The 15,529-nt window shown below is 40.1% G+C and overlaps 2 protein-coding genes across 3 annotated transcripts; both read left to right on the forward strand.

The window, feature by feature from the left end:
• Positions 1-792: 792 nt before the first annotated feature.
• On the forward strand, positions 793-4,318 carry LOC122322993 (zinc/cadmium resistance protein). The gene is made up of 3 exons (XM_043216605.1): positions 793-1,554; positions 2,459-2,692; positions 3,019-4,318. Exons 1-3 carry the CDS (start codon positions 1,035-1,037, stop codon positions 3,711-3,713), a joined length of 1,449 nt encoding a protein of 482 aa, XP_043072540.1. The 5' UTR covers positions 793-1,034; the 3' UTR covers positions 3,714-4,318.
• A 902-nt stretch (positions 4,319-5,220) lies between these two features.
• shkbp1 (SH3KBP1 binding protein 1) lies at positions 5,221-15,200 on the forward strand. 2 transcript variants are annotated; one of them, XM_043264968.1, is made up of 18 exons: positions 5,221-5,411; positions 5,696-5,749; positions 5,973-6,018; positions 6,100-6,173; positions 6,252-6,310; positions 6,400-6,480; positions 7,074-7,241; positions 8,410-8,500; positions 8,569-8,759; positions 8,842-8,957; positions 9,061-9,148; positions 9,241-9,357; positions 9,435-9,605; positions 10,412-10,567; positions 10,642-10,738; positions 10,852-11,036; positions 12,480-12,606; positions 13,401-15,200. In XM_043264968.1, the coding sequence occupies exons 1-18, from the start codon at positions 5,365-5,367 to the stop codon at positions 13,942-13,944; spliced, it is 2,412 nt and encodes an 803-aa protein (XP_043120903.1). In that variant the 5' UTR covers positions 5,221-5,364; the 3' UTR covers positions 13,945-15,200. The 2 variants fall into 2 exon arrangements, with proteins under 2 accessions (XP_043120903.1, XP_043120904.1); XM_043264969.1 differs by lacking the exon at positions 6,252-6,310 and having other exon boundaries at positions 5,324-5,411.
• The last annotated feature ends 329 nt before the right edge of the window (positions 15,201-15,529 follow it).

Consider the following 15,529-nt stretch of genomic DNA (forward strand, 5'->3'; position numbering starts at 1 on the left):
TTTTTTTTCTTTACAAATAAAGTTAAAAGTTGACCAGTTTTTTTTACTTTTTCCCAGTGCACTTTTTTTTGTATTAGTTCTTCTTAGAGTTCATCATACAATTATGACTTATTCCTCCCCAATCCAAAAGTTTACATCTCGCAATTTAGCAATTTTCCTTTTTAAAAATTAAAGAATTACCTCATTTACATCGTGCACTTTCCTCTCTAAATTCGTCTTGTGATTTTGTATTTTTTTTTTAATTTACATTTTGCCTTTCTTACATTATTTGTTTGGAAGTTTTACAGTTTTTTTTTTTTTTTTTAATTCTAAAGTTTTTTTTTTTCTTTCTTCCCCCTCCAAATTCCAAAAATTACACGTTTTTTCTTCTTATTTCTTTGAAATTCTGAGTTTACTTCTTGTGAATTTGTATTTTTTTTCTTTTACGGTTTCAGGTTGTTTTTTGTTAGGGGGTTGGATTTACATTTTGCCTTTCTTACATTATTTTTTACATTTATAGTTTTACTTTTTACATGGGTTTTTTTTTTTAATTCTAAGGGTTTTTTTTTTTTTTTTTTGACTGATTTTCTTCCCCCTCTAAATTCTAAAAATTGCAAGTTTTTTCTTCTTATTTCTTTTCAATTCTGAGTTTACTTTTTGTGATTTTGTATTTTTTTTTTTCTTTTACGGTTTCAGTTTTCTTTTTTTTTTTTTTTTTTTTTTTTTTTTTTGGATTTACATTTTACCTTTCTTACATTATTTCTTTGGAAGTTTTACTTTTTTTCATGTGCTTTTTTTTATTCTAAGGGTTTTTGGTTTTTGTTTTTTTATATTCTGATTTTCTTCCCCCTCTAAATTCCAAAAATTGCAAGCTTTTTCTTCTTATTTTTTTGTAATTCTGACTCGTTTACATTTTGACTTTTTTTAAGCTTTCCTTTTCTTTTCTTTTTAGAAATTCTGGGTTTAAATCTCACAATTTTGATATTTTCGGTATATACTCACTTTACATTTTGCAATCTTCTCAAAATCCAGCGTCATAAAAGAGTGCTCCTGTGATGGCGGGGATGCCTGGCTCTTCTCACGTGTGCCTGCTGGTCTTGACTCTGCTCTTCCTGGTCTTTGAGATTGTTGTGGGCCAGATTTGCAGGTCTCTCCTGATCGCGGTGGACAGCTTCCACACGCTCCACGTTTTCATAAATCTGGCTCTATCGGCAGTGAAGCATCCTTCTAGTTCTCCCTGCTCCACGACTGCTGGTCCATCCCATCCGAACATCTCTTCTCCGGGAGCTGAGGACTACAGAAGGATGCGTCTCAAACCCTTCGGCGTCCTGATCTCCGCTCTGCTCATGGCATCTCAGTGCGTCTCCATTAGTCTGGAGATTCTCACACACCTTGTCCAGCCTGAACCCATTCAACACCCGCCCCTGTCCATCGCGGTCGGAGGAACTAGTCTGATATTCAATATACTTGTCTTGGCCTGGAGAAGAAGCAGCAGCAGAGGCACCGATGGAGCTGCTGATGGGTTCAGCAAGAGTCTGATGAGAAAAGAGCCTCAGTCTACCTCAGAACGCAAAGGTGTGTTTGAATAGAATTATGTGTGGAATATTTATTAATATACATGTAAAATGATCACCATCGATGGAGTTAATTGATGCTATATACTCTGCTCCATCGGCTCCCATCATGTGTGTCCTGTTCAGCAAAGGACTTCCAGGTGAAAAACTACATTACCCATAATTCTACAGATAATTAAAATCATCATGATTAGTAAACGCTCCAAAAACGATTTAAATAATTTTCTCATAATATGCACATTTTGTCCTAAATGTAACATATATATATACATGTTTAAATCGAGAGTTTTGCATTGATCCGTTTTGTTTTGGTTATGTCATTCGCAATGCATCCTGGGACTGTAGTCCTTACATGTAAGCTGGTAAGTACACTGTCTTGTCTTTTTGTTCGATTTTTTGCTTCAAATCAAGGTTTATATTGTCGTGGTTCATCTTGTGGCAAGTTGGTTTGGTTCATGGCTTATGACTTATTAACAAAGATAAGCATTATATTAAGCTATAAATGTCTTAACATACAAGGATCCCTTTAAGTACATGAGAAAGATGCATGCAGTTACAAACAATGTAGATGGTCTTTCATTTTGACTGTTATTTCATTTGAAAAAATTGGCAGATTGCTCAAGACGCCAAGGCTTTTAGCTAAATGTGTTCACGTTGGACCTAAACCCAAGCCTAAAGTCCTAAACCACCAGAGGCCCTTAAAAATCTAAAAACAGAAACATTCATCTGAATAAGTGATCAGTTTGGATGGTTTTCATGTCCACTTGAGTTATTCTCTTTGAACTGCCAGTTTTGCATTGCTTTAGTGAAACTTCAGTGCGGTCCGTTCTTCATTCTGTGTCTTCTGTGTTTTATGACGATCAGTGAGAATGGCTGTGAGGATCTTTATGATCGCTGTGTTGTAGGAGATGCTCTTCAAGATGATGCACTGATGTTCTGCAACCCCGAAGCATCTAGTGTCCTGGATCCAGATCAAGGCTGCTCTGCTGAGATCCTGAATCCCAGCGCCTCTGAACCAGTTCGGTCCAGTCTCGCTCAAACGTCCGTTCCCCGGGCCAGTGGAAGTTCTCAGGACATCGTTCAGCGTTCAGAGCGACTCCCAGAAGAACCGCGCCACTCCACCGGCACTGAACCCGCCGGTGAGAAATACAGTAAAAACAGTACTACTCTGAAATATCATTAAAGTGCACAGCAGTGTAAAATGTTAAATTCGGCGCCATTACTCTCCGAGTCTCATGATCTATCAGAAACCATTGTGCTGCTCAAGAAACTGGTGATTATGAAAACTCATAACATAATTGATCTAATCGAAGAACATAATTGAACATAATCTATTTGATTTGCCTTTACGAGCCAAAAAACAATTAGAGGTGCCACAGGGAACCCCTGAAGGACCGATTATGTTGTTTTCACGATTCCTACATTTGCCTCGATGACTATATTTTGATCAATTCTAACCCCACAGTTTCCCCGTGCGCTCCCGGAAGCCGGCGGCAGCTGTGCTCCATCGGCGAGATCCAGGACCTCCTGGCTTCGGTGCTGATTTTGACCAACGGTCTGGTTCTCCTGCTGTCTGCGGCGCACTGCCATCGGCCTCACTCGGACTGTCACCTCCTGGTGTATCTGGACGCTGCTTTCTCCGTCGTCTGCGTGCTGGTGTTGTTCTCGGCGGCCGTGCCGAGGCTGCGGCGCTACGGGCTGCTGGTGCTGCAGGCCGCTCCGCTGCATCTGTCCGTGGCTCAGGTGCGCCTGAGGCTCGCGGGGGTCCCGGGGGTGCTGTCGGTCCACGAGCTGCACGTGTGGCAGCTGTCAGAGGAGCTGCTGGTGGCCTCGCTGCACGTTCGGTGTCCGGCCGGCCTGAGCGCAGAGCGGTGCGCGGATCTGATGGCAAGGATCACGGCCGTGCTGAACGCTTTCGGCGTCGAGCGCTGCACCGTGCAGCCGGAGTTCGTCCGGAGCGGAGTGGCGGCCCGGGGCGGCTCGGCCTGCAGCTTGAGCTGTGGGCAGGAGTGTGCGGGGAAGCTCTGCTGCTCGCCTCAGCTGGAAGAAACCAGCTGTCCTGAGAGTCCTGTTCGCGTCCAGGACGAGGGATCCTGCTCTCCAGCGCCGCACAGCGCCGATCAGATGAAAGATGTGGTTATTGAGAACACGTACTTGTGATGATTAAAGGGTCGTCATATTCCAATCTATTCGGCTGATCTCAGGTTCTGGAGGTAGCACTTTTAGCGTAGCTTAGCATAGATCATTCAATCTGATTAGACCGTTAGCATCTCTCGCTCAAAAGAGAGTTTCAGTATTTCTCCCATTTAACAGAGTCTTTTGTAGTTGTGTACTAAGACCAGTGGTTCTTGTGAAACTTCTTCACAGCCAAGAAGTTCCTTCTTTGGAAGTGTTTTCCTTCTTTTTCAATGGCTTAGAAGCAGAAAGCTGAATGAGTGGTTGCACGTATGTACGGGGGAGTGGCTTGGCATGCAAACTCAACAATTTCATTGGCCTTTTCTCTTAAGCTCAGAGGTAGGTGATAAGAGTCCCCAAGTAGTGACTGACTGAAAGGGAACTTCACAGTATACTGCTATGTTTTGTCTATTCCGCATTATTTAAAGTTGATGGCTCACCCAACTCGAAACCTCGGATATTTTATACTGAGTTTCCCAGTGGTAAATATGGCTTATTTGACAACAATAATTCCTTCTAATTTAAATGCATTACTTTACTAGTTCCCCCCAGAACTGCTGATATCACTGTAAGTACTGTACAAGACTAAAACATCCACTAATAAATGTTTATATGTGTATATGCAAAAACATGGAGTGAACAATGATTTATTAAGAGCAGAAGCACTGAGGAGAGTACAGCCTGCACACCATCATGATTTTTTTTTTTACTATTATTTTTTATTTAGCAATTAAATGCAGTTACATCTTGCAGGGCGACCATATTTTAGTTTTCCAAAAGAGACTAGAGAATCCTAGTGTTAAAGACTCATTTTTAATTAAAAATATACAGGATAGAAATAGAATAGAGAGTGCAAATGTTGGAGGGACAAGCATATTTTAATTATAGAAAAAACCAAGATGGTTAAACGAAGATGGAAGAAGGTCATTCCACCAGGATTATATTAATATATACATTTGTATTTATATAATTGATATTACATGCAAATATATGAACATATTTTCTTAAATCTATGCATGTATGTGTGTGTGTGTGTGTGTATAAGAAATGGCTTCATGAGCATAAAATCTGCCTTTAAAAATAAGTCCAGGAGGAAAATATTGAAAAATTGCACGCTTTAAATTGTTGTGGGGTTTAAAACACTCAGCAAACAAAATGCAATAAATCTCAAAGGCCTTCTACTAATAAATTGTATTTAAAACGTTTGCACTAACTTCTTCACCAAGACCGTTTCTAAGAAAACATTAGGAGGAAAAGAAAGAAAAACAGGAACGTGATCGCAGCCGTTCAGAGACGTATACACGGAGAATATTACTTTATATTACCACAAAACGTTGAAATAATCCGCTGGTTTGGCGACGTTTCTATAAGAACAATCTCTTTCTAAAATCACGAACTAATTGAGCAGATTAACCAGAGCCCGTGGTTTATTTTTTAGTCTTTTGTGAAGTTAGCGCGCGGACTTTTATTTTGGAAGTCTCCACTTCCGCACGAAATATTCCGTGACAACATCCGCCCCTCCGCCGCTTCCTGACTACGGCTAGTACAATCAAGCGGCGTTTTATTATGAAGTTAATATCAACGCCTGCTTAAAAAGACGACAGACTATGAATGATTTACCTTAAAAGCGAAAACCATGGCGAGGATCGGCGACATCATTCATCTTAACGTCGGGGGGAAGAGGTTTGTATTAAAACCAACTGCACATCCTGCTCGAAACAAACCGCGCACTTTATTAACGTTCCCATTTGTTACTTTAAAGATGTTGCTTCGCGCTAGAAACTTGACTGTAGTCTTCATAACAACTAGTAGTTAATGTTGAGTTTCGTTCATCCGACTTAACTTACTGTAAGCAGCCTCGGACAGTAATGAACATCTGCATACCTTTACAGGCAGCTCCGAGCTTGTTTTTCTTCTTTAAGTGGCTCAAGGTGTATTTATTTTTATTTTTGAACGCATACATCCAGGTTCAGTACCTCCAGACAGACTCTGACATGGGTTCCTGACTCGTTTTTCTCCAGGTTTGTGCCTTTTAGATCAGATAAAGCTACACTGGAATAAATCCCTCTTCTTATTATATTCATATCACCATCTAAGTGCTTATAACATAAGTCGGGTTTAATAATAATAATAATAAGATCTGACCACATGATTGTTTATTGTTTGCATACGTTTTGTTAGAACAGATATGATTTAATAACATCTCGGCTCATAATATGTGCATATGTTTGTTTTTTTATCTAGTTTATTAAGTGGACGGATATCAACACTTAAAGATGAGACCGGAGCGGTAAGGTTTATTCTATATGTCATGCTAAAATGAATGCACGATGTGAGTGTGTTTTAATGTAGCCTGATATGTCTTTTTTAGATATTCATCGACAGAGATCCGTCTCTGTTTGCTCCCATTCTCAACTTTCTGCGCACTAAAGAGCTCCACCCCAGGCAAGTCTCTGTTTTTGCGAAATGGATCATTTGACACTGAAGTTTAGGTTTTGAACGGCGTGACTCTTTTCACGACAGGTCCATAGACGTGCACTTACTAATGCACGAGGCAGAGTTCTACGGGATCACGCCGCTGGGTGAGATCAGGCTGCTCTGGGATTATCCCCAGGTTTTTGATCCACGTATTAAATTGCATGTTGATGAAATGCTGTGTCCTCCTCCGCAGTGAGGAAGCTGCAGCTGTGTGATGAGCTGGACCGCTCCTCCTGCGGGAACGTGCTGTTCAACGGATACCTGCCTCCTCCGGGTACACGTTCAACCCCAAAAACACATGCACCCTGTTTCACAGAATCCCATTGGGCTTGCGACCGTATTTTAATAACAATTCATTTCGGCAAAATACTTGAAATGGCCACCTTCCTATTAAATAGAAAAAAACACAATAAAGCGTAACGCTATTAAGGATTCTACAATTTAATTTCGTAAATGCAACGCAGGTTAAATACGTGTTTTCTTGCACAAACCCAGGAGAAACCACAATTTCAAAATAAAAGCGTGCACCTTCGCTCTGGGGGCACGCATTTATTACAGTGGCTTTTCTAGGTACAGAAATGGCCAAATCTTAAAGATTAAGTGGGCCTTTAAATTCAGTTAGAGATCGAAGTCTGCTGGTGTGTGTTATAATGCATAATGAACGTTATGTATTTTAAGTTTTAGAACCTTAATATTACTTGTATATGATATTTTGAGCTAGTTATTCTTCCCTCGCTGCTATTATGTGTGTATTTAAGTGGTTTGAAAGGCTGTTTTTCACTTATGTAGGTATATTTTTGTTGCTACAGTAATTACCTGATTACTCGGTGGAAGGAGATTATTGGGGTAACTCTGTGTGTGTTGCAGTGTATCCGGTGAAGCGCAGAAACAGGCACAGTGTGGCAGGACCCCAGTTCATGGGGGGCCGCGCGGGGCCCGTGGAAAGGGCCCCTGTGAGGAGGAGCAACACAATGCCTCCTAACCTGGGCAACTCTGGCATTCTGGGTAAAGCCGTCATAGAGGAGAGAGTCCCAGGTCTGCCTCATCTCATCCTTTCAGTGTTCTGTTCTCTCTGCTATTCCTCTTCACTGAACACTACTTTACTTCATTCTGTTCTATACTATTCTAATCAGATCTACAATTTTAGTATTTTCTGTTATGCTAATTTACCTCGGCATGTTCTACTGTATTCTATTATATTGCACTCATTTTTTTTTTCTTTTTTTTCTATTTAATTCTACTCAGTTCTCTATTCTGTTGTATTTGGCTCAGCTTATTTCTACTGATTTAATCAACTCTTATTAGTACTATTACTCAATTCTTATCTGCTTGCTTCAGTTCTATTGTACGCACTTCTGATTGATTTCTACTTCTCTCGCTCTGACGGTTTCTACTGTGATTTATTGTTTTATTCTGTTTTACTCTACTACCTGATCTACGTATATATTTCTATTCTTTATTTTAAATCAGTGGTTGTATTCCTCTCGTCTGATTTATTCCATTCTATTTAATTGAGTTCTACTCTGTTTTATTGTACTGCATTATACTCAGTTCTCAACTGGTTTATGTCAATTTATCTTATGTCATTCGCTTCAACTCTAGATTATTTTATTCAGTTGAACTCCAACCGTTGCAACTCTTAATGTATTCTATCGAACTCAGCTAATTTCTACTCTCATTTGATTTATTACATTTTATTTCAGGCACTGGAACACTAAATACTTCTGATTTATTTTGTTCTGTTTTAATATATATATATATATATATATATATATATATATATATATATATATATATATATATATATATATATATATATATATATATATATATATATATATATATATATATTATATTTAATATATATTCAATTCTGTTTTACTTCAGCTCTGGCCTGTTCCATTCAATTTTTTTAATCTGATCATATTATCCTGATTAATTACGTTTTACTTTACTCATTTCTACCTGCACTGTGATTAATTCCATTCTATTTTCTTCTATTGCACTCACGTCTACTTATTCCATTTCATTTCATTCTGTTCTATTTTAATCCATTCTACTCTATGGTATATTCTTTCTCCGTTGTGTGTCACATGGTCTTGCTCTAGCTCTCTCGGTTACCTCTGTCCTTTACTCCTTCTGTGTTCAGTTGATGAAAGTAATTACTAATACTCTCTTGAATCATGTGATCTGTGTCGTTTAGGTCCGGTCTCTGATCCAGGCATGGTCCGAATCATATGTGGTCATCATAACTGGATAGCTGTGGCTTATGCCCAGTTTGTGGTGTGTTACAGGTAGGTTCCCCGTTGAATGGCTCGTACGGCGCCGGTTTAGATTGACAGTGCCGCTTGTTCTTGCTCAGGGTGAAGGAGTCGACTGGATGGCAGCAGGTGTTCACCAGCCCTCGGCTGGACTGGGTGATTGACCGAGTCGCTCTCAATGCCAAAGTCATGGGCGGTTCTCTAGGGGACAATGATAAGATGGTGGCCGTTGCATCGGGCACAGAGATCATACTGTGGGCCATCTGTCCCGATGGAAATGGCAGTGAAATCGGTAAGCTCTCGTTTCATATGACGCTTTACAGTCGCCCGTAAATGATGCGCAAACCGAGTTCTTGTTCGTTTCCCGACCGCAGGCGTGTTCAGTTTGAACGTGCCGGTGGAGGCTTTGTTCTTCGTTGGAAATCAGCTCATCGCCACCAGCCACACGGGAAAAGTGGGAGTGTGGAACGCTGTCACGAAACACTGGCAGGTCAGACTGGGATTCGCCTCTCTGCGTCCGTCCCGGGGTCACCTTTTCGTAGAAATCGGTTTCTCAATATCGCTTCCTGATTTCTTCACCTATCTTTTTGCAGAACCAGGATGTGGTTCCTATCAATAGTTACGACACAGCCGGATCTTTCCTCATTTTGGGATGCAACAATGGATCTATTTACTATATCGGTAAAGTGATAGTTATCTGACATATTATTTTCTCATTTCTTGCGCTGTTATAAATCATTTTTTTGCATGCATTCAACAACCGTGTTATTCAGATGTCCAGAAGTTTCCGTTGCGGATGAAGGATAACGATCTGTTGGTGACTGAGCTGTATCGAGATCCCAGCGAAGATGCTATCACTGCTCTGAGCGTCTACCTGACGCCCAAAACAAGTAAGTCCCGAGCCAGACCCGGCCGCATTCAGCTAGCATTTAAAATGCACTTCAGTGCCATTTCTGTGTTTGTTCAGGTGACAGTGGGAACTGGATCGAGATTGCGTACGGCACTAGTTCAGGAACGGTGCGTGTCATAGTGCAGCATCCGGAGACCGTGGGGTCCGGTCCACAGCTCTTCCAGACCTTCTCCGTTCACCGCAGCCCTGTGACCAAGATCATGCTGTCTGAGAAACATCTCATCTCTGGTGAAGAGTTTTTTTTAGTATGCATCGTTCGTTTATGTGTAGAATATCATAAAGAGCTAAAAGCTGAGGTCAATAGGGGAAAAATGTACAAAACAAAATCTGTACGGTGTATTAATTATAAGTTGAATAACAAAAACGGAGATTTCAGAACGTCACAAAATTGCAAAAGCGTATAGTTTTTTTTAAGTTACGTTTAATCGCTGACCTAGTAATATTTCTTCTTCATAAACTGTCATAATATTTTATATGTAGTATATAATAGGGATCAAAAGTATGAAATCGCTAGTAAATGAGAGCAAAAAAAATTATTTATTACAAAAAACGTTTTTCATACAAACTATATATAAATACAAACACATGAATGTAAAAATTGTATATATAAAATATAATAATTGTATATAGGTGTGTGTGTGTGTGTGTGTGTGTGTGTATGTATATATATATATATATGTATATATATATATATGTATATGTGTGTGTGTGTGTATATGCGATTAATAATTTGACATTACAAGTAATTACTATTACTAATTTATTAATATTGAATTAAAAACAAAACTAGATTTTTTTGCATTTGATAAGGTATCAAAAGTATAAAATCACTAATGTAATTTAAGTAGGTAATATTTTCCTTTTTTACTGTTTATTTTTAAATTCAGCACAAATCATTAATGCTAAATAAAACTCTTATCTCCTATTTTTTTTTCAATTCTCTTCAAACATTTGTTCTTCAGCTACTTATTTTAAATGCATTATTTTCATACGCAAATAAACAAGTAATTACCCATGAATCTCTCTGGCTGCAGTGTGCGCAGACAACAACCACGTCCGCACCTGGACGGTGACCCGCTTCCGAGGCATGATCTCCACTCAGCCCGGCTCCACGCCCCTCACGTCCTTTAAGATCCTCTCACTGGACGATATCGACGGCCACGGAGGCTGCGCTGCTGGCACCGAAATAGGTAAAATCTAGCGAGTAGAACGAAACGACATTCATGTTAAATCTCCTGGTCGACCGACTGATGTTTGTGCGCAGGGCCGTACGGAGAGCGTGACGAGCAGCAGGTGTTCATCCAGCGCGTGGTTCCCGACACCGATAAACTCTACGTAAGGCTCTCCTCCAACGGAAAGAGGTCGGTTTCACACACAAACCAGCGCGCTTTAACAGCAGAACTAGTTAGACCGGTGCAAACTGATGGGAAACGGGGAGAGAGAGAGCTGAGGTCGGTCTGTGTCTCCTCTGAAGGGTGTGTGAGCTGCGTTCGGTGGACGGGACGTCAATCACGGCGTTTGTGGTGCACGAGTGTGAGGGGTCCAGCCGCATCGGATCCAGGCCCCGCCGGTACCTCTTCAGTGGACACGGCAACGGCAGCATCCAGATGTGGGACCTCACCACGGCGATGGAGATCGCAGGGAAAGTGGATATCAAAGGTGAGGGTGGAGGAGTACGCTAATCTGAAAAACAACGTTTAGATTTAGTCATTTAGCAGACGCTTCATCCAGGTCAATGAGGACAACGGAAGAGCAACAAAAGAGCAATGATATGCTAGTGCTATAAGTCTCGGCTGTCTTAACGCAGTGCACGAAACAAAGGGGTTTTTCTTTTTTTATTCTTTTATAACAAATGAGAAAACTGATAGAATAGAAAAAGAATAGAGAAAGCTAGTGTGTTTTGTTGAAGAAAACAAGTAGTAAATGAATGAGTAAAAAATGTAAATGGGGCAAGTTTGAGAGTACTGCGATAGAATAGAGAGAATAATAGAATACAGAGTGCTGGAATAAAACAGAGTAATAGAATAGAATAGAAAGTGCATTTGAATAGAACAGAGCATGATCGAATAGAATAGAATATAGCATGCTAGAATAGAGAGCGTTTGAATAGAACACAGTGCTAGAATAAAATAGAGAGCATGATAGATTAGAATAGAGAGTGGTCTAGAATAGAATAGAGAGTGCATTTGAGTAGAACAGCGTAATAGAATTGAATAGAATATAGCATGCTAGAATAGAGAGCGTTTGAATAGAATAGAGAGCGTTTGAATAGAATAGAGAGTATTTGAATAGAACAGTGCTAGAATAGAATAGAGAGTGCATTTGAGTAGAACAGCGTAATAGAATTGAATAGAATATAGCATGCTAGAATAGAGAGCGTTTGAATAGAATAGAGAGCGTTTGAATAGAATAGAGAGTATTTGAATAGAACAGTGCTAGAATAGAATAGAGAGTGCATTTGAGTAGAATACAGAACATTTGAATAGAACAGTGCTAGAATAGAATAGAGAGTGCATTTGAGTAGAACAGCGTAATAGAATTTAATAGAATATAGCATGCTAGAATAGAGAGCATTTGAATAGAACAGAGCGTAATAGAATTGAATAGAATATAGCATGCTAGAATAGAGAGCGTTTGAATAGAATAGAGAGCGTTTGAATAGAATAGAGAGTATTTGAATAGAACAGTGCTAGAATAGAATAGAGAGTGCATTTGAGTAGAATACAGAGCATTTGAATAGAACAGTGCTAAAATAAAATAGAGAGCATGATAGAATAGAATAGAGAGCAGACTAGAATAGAATAGAGAGTGCATTTGAGTAGAACAGAGCTTGATAGAATAGAATAGTGTGCTGGAATAGAATAGAGAAGTTTTTGAATAGAAGAGAGCGTGATAGAATAGAATAGAATAGAGGGTCCTAGAATAGAATATAGCATGCTAGAATAATATAAAGCGATAGAATAGAGTAGCAAACTGCTAAACAGGTGTGACATGCATTCTTCTCAGCTCTTTAGGAATGAGTCTTGCTCCCACATTCTGAATGAATGATAAAGGTCTGATACAAGCGGCTGGAAGAGTAATAGTTGTGTTTGTGTGTTAAAGCTCTGGGCGGTCCCACTGAAGAGGAGTTACTGGAGCTTTTAGACCAGTGTGATCTGGCACTGACCCGGACACCAGACATGAGTCCTGCAGCCTCCCTCACACACTCCTCACGCACCTCCATGTGCAGGTAACACACACACACACACTCACACACATCGTCTCAAAGCACTGTACATAGGTTTTCTTGTTAGCGTGTTGTGATCACTTCTCAACCTAATGCATTTTACACAAGTGTTTGTTTTTAAGAACTTTTTCTAATGCATATAACATCACGCACAAAAAAAACCATGACTCTGCATGCTAGATTACACGCTTGACACTGATCTGTCCATCATCAGACTAAACGCATTCAAACATAAAAACTGGAAAATATAGGTCAATGCAAGAAGTTACGCAAGTGCATAAGTAAAAGTGTTTCGGTTTTTCTTTCATGGGTTTGTTAAATTTCATCAAATTCAACTTTAATTTAATTTTAATTCAGTTTAATTTAAAATATGTTTATAATAATATAGCGTATGATGAACTGAACTATATCGTATCTCGATTCGAGAATATTGTTGTATAATTTGTTTCCTATTCAATTATGTCCCCAAAATGCATAATAAATGTGCGTTCCACACAAAGTCAAATACTTGGATTTGAAAACCCTTCGCATTTTCACGAGATTGTTTTATGACAATTATTCAGATTTAAAAGATAATCATGCGTCCAAAAGGATACGCTAAATTAATTTTAAACTGGCATGTGAGCGACTCACTGAAATCTCTGTACCGAGTAATATTTCTTAAGAACATGTACTTACTAAAGTTTGTTTAAGGGTTAGTTGCATATAATAATAATAATAATGCTTAATGTGAGAGACTCGGTCAGATGTCCTGCAGGTGGCACTACTTCTCGTTCACACCGTGTTTTTCTCCACAGCCTTCAGTCTCAGTTCAGTGAAATGAGTCGAGCTGCCGTTGGTTTCCGGGGTCCGGTTCCTCTGACCGGCAGTCTGCCCCGTCAGGCCCCGCTGGTTCCCCTCAGCAAACCGCCGCACCTCGGCCTCAGCCAGTCGTCTCTGGCCAGCAGCGACGGCCTGGGCTCCATCCGCAGGGGCAGCTTCGTGGAGCGCTGTCAGGAGAGAGCTAAGAGCTCGGACGCGGCCGGCCTGGACGGGGGCAGACGCAGCTTAGCCGTGTGCAACGAGCTGGAAGCCCGACTCGGCCTGAGAGCGCAGCCGCCGTTCTCCACACCTCCGTCCTCGTCCTCGGCGGCGGCCATGAGGAGACCGGCTTCGGCAGCACCGAGTCCTGCTCCTTCACCCCTCAGTCCAGCCAGGTCACAGACGCCCTCGTCTCCGAGGCGACCCCTGACCTCTCCCACCGGCGAGAGCCCATCCAATGAGAGCGCACCCGGGCAAGAAAGCCCCGCCTCTGCATCGTCCACCAGCCCCAAACCTCACATGAATGAAACCAGCTTCTGAGAGGAAAGTAGACACAGAAAAAAAAAAAAATCGAATTTTTTACCCGGCGACAGAAATGCAGAATTGAAAAGTGTTACACACAAGTAACTATATGCGTACTTCTTTTAGAGCAGTATTCTTAATATCAGAACATGCGCGCACACAATTATAAATCGTTCATTTCTGAGAATAAGATTGTATCAGTTCTGAGCATAATTTATGTATGATGTTATTCGCGAAAACGGCATGATTTCGCATTCTGAATCATGCCGAAACGTCGTAGCATTTACAAAACGTTTCTTTTAGAACAGTGTCCTCGGTATCACAGGGTGCCTTATAATACAGCGTCAAGACGTTATGAAAGTATGCAGATGAGAGGGGGAAAAAATCCCTTTCAACGAGGCTTCAAAAAAAAAACGTTGCGGAAAAAAGTACTTTTCGTTGGTACGTTTGTGGCAGATTTATCACGTAGGGGGAAAAAATGACTGGCATGTTAAAATACTTCCCAAACTTATGCAACTAAACGTCACTGGAAAGTCAAAACACTGGCTCTGATGCTGTTCGAACTGGGATGGGGCCGGGGCTGCGCGTTCAGCCAGCCAATGACAGGATAGGGGCGTGTCTCGCGCCGTCTTCTCGAGGCTGTGCTGTTTAGGGGCTGATACCGCTGCACCGACAGGCTTACAATCACTAGACTACTGTATTTATTACAGTATAACGGTAGCAACTAAACCTATGCTTGTTTTACAGAAAATGCGCATTATAAATGAATAGGACCACTGCATATATTATGACAATGATATTAAAAATATATATCGCTGTAAAGAAAACTTTATGTGTGTACTAAGCGGTTTACAGGTGGTTCTTCTAGAACAAAAATAAATGAGCATGTAAAAAAACAACAAAAAAACCCGATGTATGATATGAAGAGGAAGCCGGTGTCTGTAATGCTGGCAACACACTGTATATTTAATCAGCAAACGTTCCACACAGTTTGCAGTAAAACACACACGAGCACAGACTGAAGCTCAGCTGCCGCTTTCCGTTACGCCTCGGAGGACTGTTGTGTGTAAATGCTGTCGGGGACCGGTGTGCCTTTGAGATGGTAAACACGGGCTGTTACTACAGCGCAAACAACAAGTGTGTCTGAATGTTCACTCTACTCATATCATCTCTGTTCAGTATTTTATCTCGTTTATGACAAGCTTGAAGGTTTGGTGGTTTTTTTACATTAACGGTGTCATTCATAAATAAATCTGAAACTCTCTTTTTCCATAGTTAACTTTGTTGTGTTTAACATATACCAGACTTTTTACTGTATAGAACATCTAATATAGATTTTTTTTTTTTTTTTTTTTTTGTCGTTTTGTTTTTTAAATGCATTTCATATAGCAATATCTGGGGGGAAAAGTTTTTAAAAAAACAGAATTAATTTTCATAAAAATAAATTTAAAAAATTAAAAAAAGGATATAGATGAACAAATGATCAAATCTAGATTCACAAACATTAATTTTATTACTGATTATCAGCAAAATAATCATTACTATAATGAAATGTAATTAAATGGATATTAGTAATTCATAATTATTCATTATTAGTTTTGTA

Source organism: Puntigrus tetrazona, chromosome 18 (genome assembly GCF_018831695.1).
Source record: "Puntigrus tetrazona isolate hp1 chromosome 18, ASM1883169v1, whole genome shotgun sequence".
Taxonomy (NCBI): domain Eukaryota; kingdom Metazoa; phylum Chordata; class Actinopteri; order Cypriniformes; family Cyprinidae; genus Puntigrus; species Puntigrus tetrazona.

What these genes read in the sequence shown, in the direction of transcription:
- LOC122322993 (XM_043216605.1), top strand. Translation starts at nt 1,035, where the DNA reads ATGGCGGGGATGCCTGGCTCTTCTCACGTGTGCCTGCTGGTCTTGACT. An exon ending in GTCTACCTCAGAACGCAAAG is followed by an intron (nt 1,555 to 2,458) that starts GTGTGTTTGAAT and finishes GCTGTGTTGTAG; the next exon opens with GAGATGCTCTTCAAGATGAT. An exon ending in CACCGGCACTGAACCCGCCG is followed by an intron (nt 2,693 to 3,018) that starts GTGAGAAATACA and finishes CTAACCCCACAG; the next exon opens with TTTCCCCGTGCGCTCCCGGA.
- shkbp1 (XM_043264968.1), top strand. Translation starts at nt 5,365, where the DNA reads ATGGCGAGGATCGGCGACATCATTCATCTTAACGTCGGGGGGAAGAG. An exon ending in CCTGACTCGTTTTTCTCCAG is followed by an intron (nt 5,750 to 5,972) that starts GTTTGTGCCTTT and finishes TTTTTTATCTAG; the next exon opens with TTTATTAAGTGGACGGATAT. An exon ending in CATAGAGGAGAGAGTCCCAG is followed by an intron (nt 7,242 to 8,409) that starts GTCTGCCTCATC and finishes TGTGTCGTTTAG; the next exon opens with GTCCGGTCTCTGATCCAGGC.